The sequence below is a fragment of the Populus alba genome, chromosome 8 (assembly GCF_005239225.2).
Source record: "Populus alba chromosome 8, ASM523922v2, whole genome shotgun sequence".
Lineage (NCBI taxonomy): Eukaryota > Viridiplantae > Streptophyta > Magnoliopsida > Malpighiales > Salicaceae > Populus > Populus alba.
In genome coordinates, this window is record NC_133291.1 from 10,381,559 (window position 1) to 10,401,071 (window position 19,513).

At 31.5% G+C, this 19,513-nt stretch overlaps 1 protein-coding gene and 1 non-coding gene across 2 annotated transcripts; one reads left to right on the plus strand and one right to left on the minus strand.

Annotated features, from left to right (window-relative positions):
* Positions 1-13,443: 13,443 nt before the first annotated feature.
* TRNAY-GUA (transfer RNA tyrosine (anticodon GUA)) lies at positions 13,444-13,527 on the minus strand. The gene is given in 2 exon segments: positions 13,444-13,479; positions 13,491-13,527. It is a non-coding gene; the product is annotated as a tRNA-Tyr (tRNA).
* A 2,730-nt stretch (positions 13,528-16,257) lies between these two features.
* Positions 16,258-18,115, plus strand: LOC118055569 (probable pectate lyase P59). The gene is made up of 4 exons (XM_035067535.2): positions 16,258-16,457; positions 16,571-17,225; positions 17,512-17,754; positions 17,888-18,115. Exons 1-4 carry the CDS (start codon positions 16,258-16,260, stop codon positions 18,113-18,115), a joined length of 1,326 nt encoding a protein of 441 aa, XP_034923426.1.
* Positions 18,116-19,513: the final 1,398 nt, after the last annotated feature.

Genomic DNA, 19,513 nt, shown 5'->3' on the forward strand with positions numbered 1-19,513 from the left:
GCTTCGTGCTCGAATCAACCGTCCAGATGTACGGTGGAAACTATTCTTCTTTGTTGCCTGAGTGATGCTAGATAGTCTTCTTCCTTGACTCTCTATCAGATTTCTTTTGCTAGGTGATGTGGCATCTTCTAATTGATGATTTAAGAGTTAATACATTCCATAATCACATTGTATTACTAAAACTGATGAAATATAAGTTGAAAAACTCACCTGTAACAAAACGACGCATCAATCAACACTTGATTATTATTATTATTATTCTTTTGTAAAATATTAACTCAAGCATCTCTAGCTTTAATCCTGCATACATTATCCTTGAGTGGAACTGCAATTTTTTGTTTTTAAAAAAGGAGAGACTGGTAGTTGCTCCTGTGGTTTTTGAAAGGGAACGTGACATTCTCCGTGACCTCCCAGGTAACATCTTTCGCATTTCTTTCCTTTTTTTTTAAAAAAAAAAAAAAAGGATATTTTAGATAATTTATGTGTACCTCGACTAATTTTATAAATTTTAAACTTAAGTATCATGTAAACTTCCAGTGACCATCATATTAACAACTATAAAGCTTAAACCTCAGACCACATAAAAAATCAATTTATTAGTTCTAAATTCCTATCCCTAGAACATTTACTTTACTGTAGCATTTCAGTTCTATACTACAATGTTGTATATATATATATATAACTCATTTTCTTTTTTCTTTTCTTTTCTTTTCTTGCTATGAAGTTGGAAATGGATGGCTCACGTGCATGCGTTGCTTGCTTCCACTCCAGTCTCCTTCTGCCTTTAATACTCCATTGTAATTAAAACTACAGTCACACGTCTGCCGTAGGCTGTGTTGAGTGTTTCGAGCGCTTCATTTGAAATTTCAAAGTTTTTTTGTTTTGACGTGGGTGGTGCTTCTTGTTTGGTAATATGTACATGTTGCTTTTATTGACTTGCTTCCTTCGTTTTCGTTTTGGTGTGGATGGTACCACTTATATTCTTACTATTTTTAATTTTATATTTTTCTTTAATGATGTAATCTGATCTAATCCTCTCTAAATAACTATATATCTACGATATAATATATATATATATATATATGGTGGGTTTTAATTTTTTTTCCTTATGCACCAATATTACTCTAGTACGGAGGTTTGACTTAAATTGTCTAGGAATGAAACTTATTATCAATTAACTTATAAATGAGTGTTAAAGAATAATATAAATTATATTTTAAAATTTTATCTAATAACTTAAGTTATTGGATTAAAATAATTATTTAATATGGTATTAGAATCTTGATGACCAAATGATCACGAATTCGAATCTTATTATTTCTATTTATTTCATAAAAATGAAGTACAAGGTAAAATAAATCCGTGCAAGTTTCAAATCCAAAGGACTTTCACTCAAGAAGGTGTGTTAGAAAATAATATAATTCCAGGATATGTATATTATTCTTTAACACATTTTCTTAGATGAAAGCTCTTTATGCTTGAAATTTATACAAATTTATTTTATTTTAATGACTTAAGTTATTGGATTGAAATAATTCTTTGATAAATAGTTAAATAGTATCTCTCAATGTTGAGTAAAAAAAATATGGTAGACTCAACTTAGAAAAACACAAATATACAATCTTGCATCCAACATCTATTATTAATGTTTTTGCCAGGAGATTGTTTCGGGTGAACTTTACCTGTAACAAAATGACGCACCAATTGGGATAATAAAATTATAGAATGAAATATCATTTTAATTAGTTAGAAAATCTACTATGGATAGACAAACAATAATCATAGTTGTAAAAAAGAAGGGATTTTTTTTTTTTTTTTTGCATTTATGCAAAGAGATATATTTTTTAATTAACTTATATGTCAATTAAGGCCAGGTCTCTTTTTTTTTTTCTTTTTTTTTTACGATTATGAGAAGTCAACTCTCACAACAGCATGATAAATAAAAATAAATAAATTTAATTGATAAAGATTCTGTGTGTATGGGATAAGTGTACGAGAAAAATGTTGTATATAAATGATGACTTAAGAATATTAAAAATGGTTGAATTAATAAAAATCGGAAGAGATGGTGTTTTTATTGTGCTTCACTTCACAAAATAATATCCACTATAATGATATATATTTTTTAATTTAATCTTTCAATATTTAATTTATTAAAGATCGAGCTTTATAATTTATTACAATTTGCTTTTTATATATTCGTTTCAATCCCATCATTCATGTCACGAATTTAACAGGTTAACCTAGTTGATTTGATTTTTTTTTTTTATCTTTTTTAATTGATTTTTTTTTTTAAGATTCATTCTTCAACATTATGTTGATTAAAAATTAGACCTTGTCATTTGTTTTCTATAAGGTTATCCTATTTTTATGATCCAGGTTACTAATTTTCAAGTCTTATGATCTAAGCCAAATTAACTTGGGTTATTTTTTTTATGTTTTTTTTTTTTAAATTAATTTTTTTAATTTTATCATTTCATATTAAGTTAATTGAGAATTAAACTTTATAATTTATTTTGATTTGTTTTATATGGGATTATCTTGGTTTCATGATCTAGGATGTGGATTTGATAGGTTGACTTGAGTATTTTTTTTAATTTCTTTTTAATTATTATTTATTTTATTTTATTTCATCCTTTAATATTACATTGATTAAAAATTAAGCTTCATATTTTATTTTTAATTTTTTTATATGAATTTATCATAGTATATAATCTAGATAACGAGTTTAAAAAATTAACCTAAGGTAACTCTCGAAATTTCCTTTTACATTAGCTAGAAAAACATCAGCTATACCTAGTTTTATTTTATTTTTTTGTGTGTTTTTTTTTAAATTAATCTGATCTAGAACTGCGCCCAAAAAAAAATACATTAAAGAGTTGAAGAAGGAAGAGGGGACAATTTCTTAGTGCGTGTTGATGCTTAGGTTGCAATGCGCTGTCAGATGGCATGGCACAGAGAGGGTTCCGCTAGGATGTATTCTCTAGCATGCATGAGAGGAACTTCTCTTGTAGACATAATTTTTTTGAGAGAGCTCTAAAAGACAGGCTCCGAAGTACATTTTTAGTACCTAGATGTCTCTAAAACGGCAAGTGAAGGTTATTTATATGAAAAGAACAAGATACCACAACCAATAAGATTGTTACAGTTGGTCAAATGTTGGTATGTGTGTATGAGATGTTATAACTCATAGGATTTTACGTGGTCTTCAGGAAATGCAAAGCGTTTTGTACTCTTTAGTTAAGGAAAAATCATAAACTCTAGGAATTGTTTATTTCCATAAAAAAAAATATTTTTTAAAATGATATTTTCTTAATTTTTTCATATTTGGCTATATTATAAAAAAATAATTAATAAAATTTATTTTTCAAATCTAAAAGATTGAAAAACACTTTCTATAAAGAACACAAAAACTAAAGTAATACAATTCTTAATTATTCTTATATATATATAAAAAATAATGTATTGATAAGATATTTTAAAATATAATATTATTAGAAAATAATAAATGACTAGTATATTAATATAAATTAATGTATAATATAAAATTATATTAATTTGATATATTAGTGCATATAATAGTTTAATCTATATGATATTGCTAGAGAATATATTTGAATACAAAACATGTTATATTATACAATAATTATATATTTTAAATCATATATTTTGTGTTATAAAATTAGTATACCATAAAAAATAAATTTATTTTCAATGTTCCCCAAACACAAAAAAAAAAAAAAAAAATGGTTATATGTATATAATATTATATTCAAGATATTTATATTATATATATAGTTATATTTTCTAAAATAAACTATATATAAATATACGATATAGTAAAAACAACTCACCAATACACTTTTTAAATCTTATTTTTTTATTATTATAAATAACTACATTAATTTAATATTATATACATGTTAGATAAACTTTATAAAAAATTAAACATTAATAAATAATTTTGCAACTTATTTTCTATGGTACAATCAAATACAAAAAAAAATTTTCATTTTATTTTTCATAATATTACCAATAAAAATAATCCATTTCTCAGCAATCTATTTTCCATAAAAAAATCCTTTCTAAAAAGAGGCTAAGCTCGATAACAAGCCTTCGTGAATGGTGCGAATTAAGCTTGTTGGTAATTTCAACAGGCTATGCAAAGAGGAAAAGAGAGCTGGGCTTGATGTTATCTCACTGCGAGCATGGATTTAGCGATTGATAAAATAATTAAGATTAAATATAAAAAAAAACTAGAATTATGAATAATTTAGGTATTATGAATGAATAGTTATAGTCTAAATACAAATAAAATATATATATATATATATTAAATTAAAAGTAATATTCTATCCGTAATAAATAAAACTACATAAATATATTTAATAGAGATATCTTAATGAAATAAAACGAAAATGGAGATGCGGGTGTCTAAAAGTAAATCAATAAAACATTGGTGTACGTATATTTTCATTTGTTCTTGGCACCTGAGGCTTTTTATGGAGTTCTTCCGTTAGATGTAGGGGCGCTTGATTGAAGAAACAACTGGAGATATAAACATCCAAGTAAAAAAAATAAAAAAGACATAATTAGAAAATCCGAACAAGTACAATGGCTGAAATCTTCATTGCTTAGTGAAGGCATATGCTGCACTTTCCAACACAGTAAAATAAGTAGTCCCGTGAATGGGAAAGCACTCCCAAGATGCCAGGACCCAAGAGCATAGTAACAATGATAATTGAAAAGGAAAGAAGGAAACTACAAACGGCCATCTCACCGGACGTCGTTTTCTCGGCAATCAATCTCCCGCCAAAACTACGGAGAAAAGGTAGCTGACTGGATTAAACACAGAACATGATAAATGGAATACAAAACTGAAAAGATCATTTAAATGGGAGCTAGAAAATACGTGAATTGATGTGTAAAAGCGAAAATAGTAACTGGGAAGGACACTTTGGGGGGTCGGTGGATATTTGTCCCACAAGCAGCCATCAAACAGCAAGAAAAACCCGAAAAGACCGACCCTTTGGAATCCTATTTTAAAACTTTCAAAAGTACTGTCCCAAAAATTAAGCTTGCTTTCTTTCTTTTTTCTTCATCTTTTTTTTTTTTTTTTTTTAATAAAAGGAGTATATGCATGCTCGGTAATGCAGGGTACTGGGTAATATACTCTTCAATTAAAAGTGTTTTAAAATATTTCTTATTTATTCTTAACATTATCATATTAAAATTATATAAAAAAAAAACACATGATATTTTTTTAGGTAAAAAATAAACATTTTAAAAATCACTTTTAAAAAACAAGTTAAATCACACATTCAAACACTCCATGAAAGGACCTTAGCAAAGCCAGATAGTGTTTGAAAAGTTAAAGTACTACCGCATATCCTTGTGGCCTCTTTCCCCACCCATCATGCCTTAATTTGGCATTTTTCGGCTTTGATTGAAGACGAATATCAGTTTTTGTTCTTTTGGTCATTTATCTTGTATAGGGCTTGACTCTACGTGCCTAGCTCGCTTTTCCTATTGTTGTTTTATTGTGCTAATATATTGGTACAAACAATCAGAAAAAGAAAAAAGAAAAAAACAATATTATTAGATGTGATTTTGAACTCCTTTTCCTTATGATCTTTGACAAACACCGGGTAAAAATTATTAGAGATGAAAATGCTAGATGGGGTGTCTTTTTAGGAGCCACGATCGTGAAAAATACCTAAATCTACCAACACAGTAGCAAGAATTTCAAACGGTCCCTTTTCATGGAGAAAATATCATTTATGGTAAATTATTATTATTATTATACACGGGAATAGATGAAGAGGTGGATCGTTCAAGTTATACAGAATATTATATGATTACAGAGAGGTTTATTGACCAGCTGCTTACCTTTTGAGTTGGTTAATGATACTGTCCTCAAATTTATTGGAAACAAAAGACAGCTCGTGAATTTACGGGAGTTCAAGGGCATGTGTCCGTTCAGTTGTAGGACAATCGTTAATCGATGCTCTGTTGCTTTTTCTTGCTTATTTTGAAGTGTCAAATCTACAGGCTATCCAGGGACGTACAAAAGGAGGAGGGTCGCTGTACCCGTCTGACTGACCGGAGATCGAAAGCTTGATTCAGATTCAGTTGGTGACACCATTAACTAGCTCGAGACATTACAGCGCCGCTCGTTTGGAGGTGTGATTCTCGTCTTCAAGGTTGCTAACAAAAGTCTTGTTTCCGTTATAGCCAGTTTCCGAAATTTCCTGCCAGAAGACTTTCGCACCACGAACACCAAGTAATTTGATCCACAGATAAGTGGATGAAGCAGGTTTTTGATTATTAATAGGAGTGAGAGATTTTTTGGAACTTGTCATGGATATCCTTTAAATTTATTGAGTTAAGGGGTATTTTATGTCTGGTGTATCAACTTATTTTTATTCATGATATTTTTTCTTCTTAAAATCCATGTTTAAAATAAATTAAATGCATGGCAAAGGTTCAATATAAACTATGCGATAAGTTTAAATATAGGTGGATATGGCAAACTGTCCAACCCAATATCCTTAAATTCAACTATATATAGAGTTTAATTATATGTAGGCCTATCAAGCTGTCAATCCAATATTTTTATGATAAACATCTCATCGAGCCAAATGAATGTGAAATTGATGATTTTTATAGATTCTATATTAAACCACAAGACTCCACTATTTTTTATTATGATTTAAACAAAATATTAAGGTTAAAAATAAATATCTTTTTATACCTTTTATGTATATAAAAATCTTTAAAGAGATCCACAAATTTATCTTTTATTAATGATGTGTAATTTTTTTTTTCTCATTAATAATGTGTAGAGATATTTTTCTACTTTAAAGTTATCAGAGCAAGATGACAATTCAACTCCTCTTTTAAAAAAAAAAATTTACGGGTTATAAAAACCATATGAATCCTTCAAAAAAAGTAGGTATTCATAATTTTTTTTTTATTTTCAACCGTTTTTAATATGCATGTTTTTTGAGTTCATCTGTAAAAAATATTATTATTTTTCTCTAAAAAAAAATTAATATTTATTTAAGCATAAAAAAATTGAAAATATACAAAACAAAAAAAATTATCAATACCAACTACTTTAATCTTTCAATATCAGATACAGGTTATCCACCACCTTGATAAGAAAAAATAAAGTTGCAAAAATTACTTAATTTTTTGTAACCTCATCAATGTACAAATTGATTGAAAACATCTTGCTTAAGTTCCATATTAATCAATGATGAGTTGACGAATAAAGTAAACTGTTAAAAAAAAACTTTACAGGCCTTACTTTATCTTTCTTGCCTTTAATAAAACATGATCTTTATTCAGCGCACCATAACTCACCAGAGATTATCAAGTGAGCCTAGTTTATCATCTAATTAAAATCTTGAAACAATCACTAGATCAATTCTTATAAATCAATACATCTTTTCAAATAATCAGTTTATAAAACGACATGTAGAATGCGAGACTTTTCATATTTATTAACAAACTATATTTATGAAATAAAATAATTAAAAAACGCATCAACCACAAAATGATATGGACAAATTTATCGACATCATTTAAGAATCTTGCTTGCTTGATCCATGATTTTACATGGTAAACTTGGTTAATAATGAGAAATGCAAGGGTAAGATCAATATTGAAATTTCCACACGAGCAGCTAAATTCTCCTAAAAAATGCATAAACAAATTAATGGATTAATTCTATATCGTAAGTGAAGCAAAACACGGCAGCATTGAGCCCCAGAGGAGCACTCAATTGCGAAATCTTCATATGCTAATCATATACTTAGCCAATAAAGCACCCCAACATCCCCAGAAAAGCAGTACTTAGGCAAAGTAATGTAAAAATGCTTTATGAAAAAGAGAAAATACACGCCATGATTTCGTTAGGCTTAGTAGAGGCCCAAGTTCCCAAAGAGATTGATATTTTGATTGGATGGGGTGGGGCTTATGCATCATCTTTTAGCTGACTCCAGGCAAGAGCGGCCAGCTCACCAACTGTCGCCTGCCATGTGTGTCTCCTTCCGAGTTTTCTCTACAGTGAAAAAAATAAAAATAAAAAGGAGAGAAAAATTAACACGTGGGCCTTTCTTACGCTCCCATTCTCAACAAAAGGAAAAATGAGAATGATGAGGTGCTATATATTCAATGAGCATATGATAACTTACCTTAACTTTGGTCCGAGCATGGACTATAGAAACGGGGCTCTAGATTATATGTATACATAAAGGTTTCACTGTAATCGGGCTCCATTGAATAATCTTCAAATTTTATTGCCTTTTCGTTTTTAAATCATCTTTAAATGATGATGTTTCTCTTATGTAATGTTTAGATGAACCACTCAGCCATGAGCATATGACCCGACGGAAAAGAAAGAAGCAATATCTATATCAAAGCTTCACCGGCGATCATGGCAGCAGTCTGTCCCAAAACAATTGCCAATGAAATCGGGCCATTTTTCTTATCGGAAAATTAATAAAGGGAACAAATCAGGCCATGTTTAACATGTACTTAATTTAATTAATTTAAAGTAATTTAAACGCGTCACCCGGTCCTTCTTCAAAAGCAATGAGGTTGATTTTTTATATGCTATCCCATTGCCTTGTTCAAATATTACGGGGCCCGTAATAAAACTCCTCTGTACTCGTAACTTTCAAAAAAGCTGGTGACAGGAAAGAAAAGAGAAGACATTTGTTTGGTCGTCCAGAGTTTAATTACATTAATCTTAATTTTGCTTTTCGGTCATGTTTTATGTTTTATATATTAGAAAGAAATATAAAATTATATTTTAAAATTTTATATGATAATTTAAATTTTTAAGAGTTTTGCTAATTAAATGATCATAAATTCAAATCTTATTAATCATATAATATAATATAAAATGAGTTTTTTTAATAAGCTATCCTTTTCATAACGCAAATTTTATCTAATTCTACCACTAAGTATATATTAATTTGTCTTGTTGTTTGTGCACTCTCCCATACTAATATATATATATATATATATTCAAAGTTCAACAGATAATTTTTTCAACAAAATATTAATCCTACTTTTCTCTCTAAGGACCCCAATCTGGGATTTGTTTGGGCGCTTCCTAATTATTTCCTTTTCATCAATTCAAGTTGGACTATGAAAAAAGAGGACAGCAAAGTCGAAAAAGAAGGCTGAAAAGGAGAGAGAGCGTTTTTACCCTACAATTAAAACCAATCAACAGAGCTTAAACCAAGAGCACATACTACTTTACACGCTCTGTCTTAATTAGCCCTATATAATATGGTTTTTATTATTATTTAACAGGGATGATTAATTAATGTGAAATTTTCTATTGATCCAAGCATGCAGCAATGGACCGTGTTGCATCGAGACATTGGATTCAATCTTGTCCCTACTGTTCTCTCGTTTTCTCCTCTTTTTTTTTCTTTCTCCCTTCTTTTGTTTTCTCCCTTTTGATTATTTGTTTTTAATGTAAAAGTTTGTTTTTATTCAAGCAGAGTCTCTTGAGTGTTTATATTCCCCGATCCCATCTATAAGAAAAGGAAAAGAGGAAAAGACCCCACGTGTGGATCCAAATATTGTACAGCACATTTAGGAACCTTACACTTTTGTTTATTTCATACTTAGCTTTTATGCGAATGTTGGTCCGGCTCGCTCGCTTGGGATTCCTACTACACGTATGTGGGCACCATCTCGGGCATTAGAGCCACCTTTCAAGGCCAGGGTTGGCTCTCCACTTCACGGATCGCTTGCCATCCCCATCTTTTCTGCAAAGCACGCTCTTGCTAAAGAGAAAGGTTTTCGGAATCCTATGCCCACATTCTTGCTTGTATATTCCCAATATTCCCATCACTTGGTTCTTATTGCTATATCCCCTTTTCGTGGTGCCCTGACTTTCCATGTATCGCCACCACTTTGGCGTATTTATCCATTTACTGCATGGTGTCGCCGGTAATATACGGGGTATAGTTAGTCTTTGATTATTACTGGTAAGAGGGCCGGGGTGGATCTTAATTAGTTAATGGTCTGTATAAGTAGGGTTTTTTTGGAGAATAATATAAATTATATTCTAGAAACTTACCTAACAGCTTAAGCTTTTGGGGTGAGATGATTCTTTAACATTATATCAGAGCCTTGATAACCTAGTGGTCACGAGTTCGAATTTCACTATCCCTATTTATTTGATAAAATTAAGCACAAAATAATGTGATCCTATACAAGTTTCAAGTTCAAAGATTTTTCACTTGAGAAGGTGTGTTAAAAAATAATATAAATTATATTCTAGAATCTCACCTAACAGCTTAAATTTTTGAATTTTAAATTGAGATTGTTCTTTGATAGGATTTATCTTTCAAATCTGGTGCTCATAACTCAATATCCTAGACGCGAGCTGGATCCTGCACAGAATAATCTTCTTCTTCTGCATGACCTAACTAGCAGGGTTTGAACCCTTGCCATGCCTAGATCACACAGCTGTAAGTGCGCTAAACTCAACCTAATCTTCGAGATGTGTTAGTGTTAATTGGTGTTAATTAATCAAATAATATTGTGGCAATGCAAGGGTGTTAGTGAGCACCAGCGCTGCATAAATTAAGGGGCGGTCAATTTACAACTTTTGACTTGAATCATAATGCAAAATATGGATCCCAACAGCACTCTTTTATTATCATTATCGTTATTTAAATTGTCCAATTGACTTAAATATTGTGCTCTCTTTGTATTTGAAAAATAGTTTCTAACTGTTCAACAAGCAGCATAGCAGTCCCATGATACACCACACACTTAATTAAAGAGTACGTTTTGGTTTAAATCGAAGGCCCATGAAATTATTATACACATATATAATTATATACCAAGATCATGAAGGCAGCGGATCAATCCCCATTCTAGTTGTCATGAGAGGCTATGGTCCAAGCTGCGCCCTGCTAGTACGTAAACCTTGCTCCACCTCCTTCCGGCTCTCCCGCGCCACTGCTAGGATTACTTATCAAGTGCATATTGTAGATTATTTATATTTATCCACCAAGAGAAAACCATATATACCGTGTCTCCAGAAAATTGCTCGTACGTATTAATTGAGCTTAGTTCAGTTGCGTTCAAAACTGTTTAGACTTGGATGGTCAGTGCCGGTATCGGTCCTAAAATTACCCATTGTCGTCTTTGTGGCCGGTCAGGCAAAGAATAATCTAACTCACTGAAGGAAAAACACACCGGCGTTTAACAGCGGACCTTGTTATATATATATAATCAGCTAGCGTACAAGCTGTCTCATGCAATACAATTTCATGTGGATTGTACCCAAAAAAGGAAGGTCTTGATGTTTATTTAGAGGACTTTATAGGCAGAGCAGAGCCTGCAAAGGGCAACTGACAAAGAGTAGTTGATGATGAAGTTACAACCTGTCATCTTTCACTAAAGATACGCGTTCATGGAAGAGTTCGCTAACTCACCGGACTCAGCAGACCCCCTTAATACTCTTTGCCAAACAATGACTTGACAGGACCCTCTCTCCTCGTTATGATCTTCCATATATACTCTCATTACAAACAGCTTACAGAAAAGAAAACTGCAGAACATGGTCAAAAGAGCCGGAGTCCAGATGGATTGGTAACCCCAGCTTCAGCTTCTTTTCATGACCTGAGGTTGGTCCATTTCTTGGCTTTTCTTTTCTCACTGCCCAAGTCTGCTGCGGGTACAATATTGGATTAAGCAGACTACACATGGGACATATAGAAGGTGTCAGTGCTGTACCCTTGCACAAACTTTTGATGATGATGATGCTTTAAAAATTGAGTTTGCAGGTTTGTGGAATTCCTGGTCCTCTGCTGGGATGCTTAGAGGTTCGTGTTTTAATCCAATGTTCAAGGAAACTTGCCCAGCTGTATTCGAGGGAGTAGGCCCAGAACTGAAAGCCCATCGAGAGTGCAAGACCAGGCTGCCATTGTCTGAGATTCTCCTTTCACAGCGCGCAGCAGCTCCTCCGTCCTCGCGAATCAGAAAAGGGAACAAGTTTTTATTCTTTCGAAATATGCTTTAATAGTATCTTTTGAAATGTTTGCGCTGTATAATTTAATTTTATGTATTTTCTCAATACTGTAAATAAAATAAAAAATAATTATTTTTTATGTAAATATTCTTTTATTAGAGTGAAGTTAAACTTATTTATATTGCACACTTTAAATGCCTTCTGACTATAATAATAATGTCTTTTACCACGAATAAAACAGTTATGATTCTTACCACAGTCATAAGATAATATTAACAATAGAAAATGCTATTTAGTATTATCATGAGTAATTAAATTATTACAATAATAATAGTTTGGTTAATACTGACATCAAAGAAACTCTACTATTATAAAGTAGTGTTATTTACAAACACATAAGTTAAATTACTTTTCAAGATATAATTTTGCTTCATTAAATGTAAAATAACAATTTACAACCACTACAGTAAAACATCTCTAAATATTGTGTTCTCAGTTATGAACAATTTACTTAAGTTTTATTGAAACAATATAAATAAATAAATTACTTTAATTTTACTCCATTGCTACCATATATAGTTTAAAATTAGTTTTTATGTTTCGATCTGAATTGAATATATATATATATTGAGTCTTAAAAAATACAAGAAACTAGATGCAACAAGTCCTTTTCAATTAGAATTAGAGATTTGGCTTTTATTTGTTTTTATGATAATATATTATGAGGTTTTTAAATTAAGTAAATATGTTTTTTATAGATTTGAAAATAACAAAACAAAACAAGAACTATTGATTTTTAGGGATTAAAAAAAGAAAAGATAAGAAAATGTTTTTTTGTTAATATTTCCATAAATATAACCATAGAAAAAGCAACAAATAACTTTGCTTGTATCTTATAGCATGATTTTTTACTTTCAACGACTAAAAGAGAAATCTTATGCATAAAAAATATTTCTACACAGTTTAATTGTCTAATTTGCTTATTATATCCATGGTTTTATGTTTATATATTTTACATAAATTTCACTATAAAACAACTATTTTTTTTATTTTTATTTTTTACTTTGAGTACTTTATTTTTACTTAAATGTTGCTCTAAATTTAATATACATAGTATATATGCGAAAAAAAATATGATTATAATTTTATTATTGAACATTGAAAGACACTATAAACATCTCTTGGGGGGGGGATAAATGATGCTACAAGTCTTTATTAAGTTATATATATATATATATATATATATATATATATATATATATATATATATATCAACGTAAATATTAAATATTTTTTTATTCCTAATCATTTCAAGAAACTTAAAAATCTTTTTTGAATAAAATTATTTTTATTTTTTTATGAAATGCTGTTTAAAGTTTAAACCTTCCAAACAACACCTTATTCCTGAAATCCAGGGTTAAAAATGTTAGTCCGACCTGCCGGATTCGAACCAGCGACCTAAGGATTACAGCAACCACTACAGTCCTCCGCTCTGCCAACTGAGCTAAGGTCGGATTTTATTGATGGTTCAGATCTAATGTTACAAATAGATAGTTAATCGATGAACTGGGCGAGTGGGTTGGGTTTGGATGTTGGGCTAATCCATTAGAACCTATATTATGACATAGATTTAAGGTTTTGATTTATTTTTCCTCATTTTAATTTAATTTGTCTATTATTCAAAAATGCTTTCAAATATAAGAATTCAAAATTCAGCAAAAGTGTACTCAACTGTAGTCAATTGCCACATAAGCACGTAATTAAAACTTTGAATGTTCAATGGTAAGAGCAACTCCAAAGGTGTTCTAACAGAAAGCCATATTATTTATTTTGGCTCTTCAATGCTTGTCTTACATGTTACGTGCTAAACAAAATACTAAAAAAAAATTTCTCCCAAAATTACCATTTATATATATTTCCCAAAAATCCAAAACCAAAAGCCAAAAATAAAATAAATCAATTAAATATAGTTATGTGGAAAAAAAAAATATCAAACTCCTTGAAAAAAAATAAAGCATTTATTTTTTTCATTTCAATACAATTAACTTTTCAAATAGTTTTATTTTTTCCATTGAAATATACATGATAAAAAAAAAATTCATATCTATACTATTCAAATTAAATGTCATTTTATCAATTTTGCTCAGCATGAGATGCTCTAGCACTGTAATATTTGAAATAGTTAGTAATTATTTGACTTTCATGCTATGATCGATGGTGGACGTCGACCAAATCATTAACGTAGTGTGACTCAGCGGTTGTTTGGGGTTGCATTTGAAATTGTTTTTTAAATGTGCAAATGACATAAAATTTTTTTGATGTTTTTTAGTATTTTTTTAATAATTTTAATATATTAATATATTTTAATAAAAAAAGATTTTAAAAGGCATAGTATAATATAATTTTGTATAATCTTAAACACACAATGAATCGGAAGTTCTCATGATAAGAAGAAAAACTCTAGCTCTGCTGCCAACACGAAGATTTTTTATTAGGATCAACAATGTTCTAATTAGCAAAGGAACTTGATTAAACATTTTACATTAATGCATGGACGAATAGGACCTTTTCTAAGAGTCTTCTCCTTCCAATGCTAAACATAGAAGTTAAGAGTAATTATTTTTAAAAATTTTATTTTTATATCTGTACATTAAAAAAAATTAAAAAACTAAAAAATAACTTTAAAATAAAAAAATTAAATTTTAATAAAAAAATAATTAAAACTCGGTCGTCAACAAAACCAAATGAATTTGATAGAATGTCGGTGAACACGGGCAGTCAATAGTGAAAGCTTTGATACCAAGTGCGCAGAAAAGCAGCTTGGCTAATAAAATGCAATTGTTTCCACCATGCAACCATTCTTTACGATAAAATATCAGCCACTGACCTGACTAAGAATATTGCGGTGTTCCATAATCGCATAAAACGCCGTCCGGGGTCTTTAGGAAGCCCCTTTTTTAGACTTCGTCATGATCACTATTCCTGGAACTCGTGGAGAAAGGCGCTCACACCAAACCAGTTGCTTCAGAAAAGTTTGTTTATTAAGTTTCGAAACAAACTTGTGTTGTAAATAATGAAGAACATTTTAAAAGATTTTTATCCTATTTTTTTTATATAAATATAAAGTATATATAGAGCTGTTTATATAGTAAATTTTAATATGCAATAGTAACCAATAAAACAACGATAATAAACTCTCGTATATGAGATTGAGTGAACTAAAAGTTTTAATTTTTTTTTGTACGGTTTGTACCCATCATCAAACTACTATACTGAAACACGCTATTAATCTTTGATTGTTACCTTCACGGGCGAGGCAATGCATAGCAAAAATAAAAACCCCGGACCGAATTTTTTGATGCATCAACCTGTTGAATCCTTGGATATGGTTTTTGGTTGAGGAAATGTCTTTAAAAACAGTGTCTATACACTTTGTTTGCTGTTTTATTTTGTTTTTGTTCTTCGTTCCTGATTTTAATTCCAACAACTTGGACTTGTAGATTTTTCATATTAAAGGAAAATGTTTGAAATAGTTAAGAATCATCCTGGAGTCATTCATTAATTAGGAGTTCATAAATATACGCAATTTGTAACAGTTCATATATGTGTGTAGATTTATAGATTTAATGAGTCTCTAAAGTATGGCTTAGAACTTCTATATAACAAGTAATTTAGTCTGCAATTAAGATCAGTGTATTGTAGACACAGATATTGACTCGACTACAGACTCTCTCCAAGTTTAGTTTCCGACCTTCTGCCGCTACTTATAGCTGCTCAACGCTTTTGAATCATGTATCATACAATATTAATCAAGATACTAAAAAAGCCAAGAAATTCATCTGGATGCAAAACCTCTAGAGATTTGGCTATGGAAAATACATACCATGGAAATAGGAGAGTTAAGAGACAGTTTTAATTTAGATATTAATATACTATTATCGTTTCTACAGAAGTGGTTCTCCAAAATGCCAGCCTTATTTGTCTCCGAACTCAACCTTAATGACCTCTATTGTTTCAGAGCCTAAATTTAGTTGTGCGAGGACGACAAGAAATCCCAGTCATAAGAGACTATTTAACTCTGATCTGACCGGGAAAGAAATATACTTGGTCCTGTCTCAGCTCGCCGAAACAGGTTGTAGCTGGCTGCTCTTAGGACCCAGGCTTCACGTGGGAAACTGCATCTTGCACACAAGAAATTAATTAAGGAGAGCTGAAAGGGGGGATCTTCTACATATACAAGAAGGATGCAAACTCTCAATGGCCATTTCCTTTTCTTCTCCCTTTTTGTGTCACTTGCGGCATTCGTTCCAACTCTGCAAGGCCACATTGGTGAATTCGATGAATACTGGAAGAAGAAAGCCGATGAAGCCCGTGAAGCCGCCGAGGAGGCTTTCTACCCGGATCCCATGAACGTCACCAACCAGTTTAACTTCCAGGTTAACAAGTGAGTCTGATTGAATTAAATATCAAAATTTCATTACTTAATACGACAAATTAACCCCAAGCTCATAGACACGCCATGCAAAAAGGGTTCCCACGTCTTCTTTCTTTTTTCAGGGTCATGACGGAGACCAACAGCACTAGAAGGAACCTAGGAAGCAAAAGAGGCGAAAGATGCATGGCCACAAACCCAATTGATCGATGCTGGCGGTGTGACCCGAATTGGGCCAGTCATCGACAGAGGTTAGCTGATTGCGTCCTTGGCTTTGGCCACAAAACTGTCGGGGGAAAGTATGGAAAGATTTACGTTGTGACAGATTCCTCAGACAATGACATGCTTAACCCCAAACCTGGAACCCTACGCCATGCTGTGATTCAAAAAGAACCCCTTTGGATAATCTTTTCAGGCAGTATGGTAATCAGACTCAACCAGGAGCTGATGGTAGCTAGTAACAAAACCATTGATTCCAGGGGAGCCAAAGTGCATATTGCTTATGGTGCTGGTATTACTCTCCAATTTGTACAAAATGTGATCATTCATGGCCTTCGCATTCATGACATCGTTAGCGGAAATGGTGGACTCATCAGGGATGCTGTAGACCACTATGGATTCAGAACTAAAAGCGACGGAGATGGGATTTCTATCTTTGGATCCTCTAACATTTGGATCGATCACGTTTCCATGTCCAACTGCCAAGACGGGCTTATCGATGTCATCATGGGATCAAATGCCATCACCATTTCCAACAACCATTTCACTCGCCACAATGAGGTACCACGGGACTTAAATTCCTTATCTTGTAGTATTTGACTCTTAATTAGGATGTAATCTGGAAAATAAGGAAGACAATCACCTTATTAAATGACTTTAGCTATTTACTAAATCAACTCTTAATTAGTTTGTTACTTTCTTATTCTCTAGCCAAATGTATCAATTAGCTAATCATTACCTGAAACAGCATGCAATTTAGTTATATTAGCCATATCTAAACCAACATTAATGTTTTCCTCATTTCAATAGATCTCTGGTTGATAATAACCAATGATTTCTCAAGCAGGTGATGTTGTTCGGTGCAAGTGATAGCTACTCGGGTGATTCTATAATGCAAATTACAGTTTCATTCAATCACTTTGGTAGGGGATTGGTTCAGAGGATGCCTAGGTGCAGATGGGGTTTCTTCCACGTGGTCAACAATGACTACACCCACTGGATGATGTACGCCATTGGTGGAAGCCACAACCCTACCATCGTCAGTCAGGGCAATCGATTTATTGCTCCTAATGACACTTTTGCTAAGGAGGTATGTATATAACCAGATATTATATCCCTCTCCTCCAGTGCCCTTCAGGCAGTTTTTTTTTTCCAAATGCTTGGTGATCAATTGAATTTTCTTCATGCTAATTAATTGTTTTACATAACGTACGTTTATGCAGGTGACCAAGAGGGATTACGCAGTAGAGAGCGAGTGGAAGAACTGGAATTGGAGATCTGACAACGATCTCATGATGAACGGAGCATTCTTTGTTCAATCCGGGAGTCCTATCACTTCAAGCAGGCGGATCTCAAGGTTTCACGTGATGAAATCGAAACCAGGAACATTTGTGACCAGGCTCACTCGATTTTCTGGTTCACTTGGCTGCTTTAAAGGAAAGCCTTGCTAGAAATTTTACGTCTTCCATCAACTCCTCTGCAGACATAATTAAAGCCTGATCATGTTCTGATATATATAGCGGATATAGAAATGTATGCATATATTTTCGAGTTTGCTTCAAGTGAACGTGTTGTTAGACAGAGAGAGAGAAAGAGAGTGAGCTCGGTACAGACAAAAATGAATAAGAAAAGCAAGCCAGAGTGAGGGACTGCTTAATTTTGCTGTGGTTTATTTAATTCTGTTCTTTCATTTTTTTTCTTTTCATTTTTATTATCTATTAAATTATAGTATATGTGTGCATTTTATAATTTAAGATTTAATTTTCTTCAACTCTATGAACACAAATAAATTTCGAGTTGAGTGGAGGTTGAATTTGAGGTCGGGTAGAGCAGTATCTCTTACCCCCTGAAAAGTGAAAACCCAACTTTATTTTTATTATTTATACCCAAACCCGATAAAACCTAAACTATCCATGAAATATATTATTTATTTGAAATTATCATGTATTAAGCGAAGTTAGGTTAGATTCCATGAAAAACACCGCCGTCAATTAAGAAACCAATTTTCCAAATTTAGCCATGGGAGACTCATATAAAACAAGCACACACGAACACTTGTAAAATGTGAAGGTGTTGAAATATCAAAATATTTTTTATTTAAAAATATATTAAAATAATATTTTTAAAATTTAATTTTGATATTAGTATATCAAATAATTTAAAAATATTAAAAAAAAATTATAATTTCAATGGAAAACATTGCAACTCGAGGAAGAATCTCATGAAGGAACGGGCCAAAAGAAAGAGAAAACAAGTGAAGAGGCTTTACTGTAAGTAAAGCCAAATTCACCTTTTGTCCGAGGCTTAATATATTAAAATTAAATCCATCATCCCTCCAAGAATTTCAAAACTGCATTATATTTTTCTTTTGTTTATTAAAATTATCAGCTGATCATCCCTAAATCCAAACCGTGGTAACAACGCCCCAGAAATTTAATCTAGGGTATTTAAACCAGGACATTTAGCTTAAATTCAATGCATTTCTGATAATTTCCAGCAGCTAAATTAAGGGTTAAAAGATGCTGTAAAACTTGAGTACGTACGATCCTCGTGATAATTTCAAGGAAAATGATTCATTAATAGCATCTGTTAATGAATAGCGAGACAATTTGATGTTAAACATTCACACTGAATTTCATAAAAGAAGTACTAAAATATAATATGTCATCCTTCTTAGTAATCTTGTAGTTTTTTAATTCTATATTTACGTTTTTGGAGTTCTTAGGCCTGCATTCCACCTTTCCTGCCATTCATTAACAAAACTGCTATTGCGCTGTCTACTAATCAACGTGCTTCTTCAAGTACAACTGCAAAAATTCTTGGCAGAATTTTTGAAAAGTGATGGCACC

What these genes read in the sequence shown, in the direction of transcription:
- LOC118055569 (XM_035067535.2), top strand. Translation starts at nt 16,258, where the DNA reads ATGCAAACTCTCAATGGCCATTTCCTTTTCTTCTCCCTTTTTGTGTCA. An exon ending in TTTAACTTCCAGGTTAACAA is followed by an intron (nt 16,458 to 16,570) that starts GTGAGTCTGATT and finishes TTCTTTTTTCAG; the next exon opens with GGTCATGACGGAGACCAACA. An exon ending in ATGACACTTTTGCTAAGGAG is followed by an intron (nt 17,755 to 17,887) that starts GTATGTATATAA and finishes ACGTTTATGCAG; the next exon opens with GTGACCAAGAGGGATTACGC.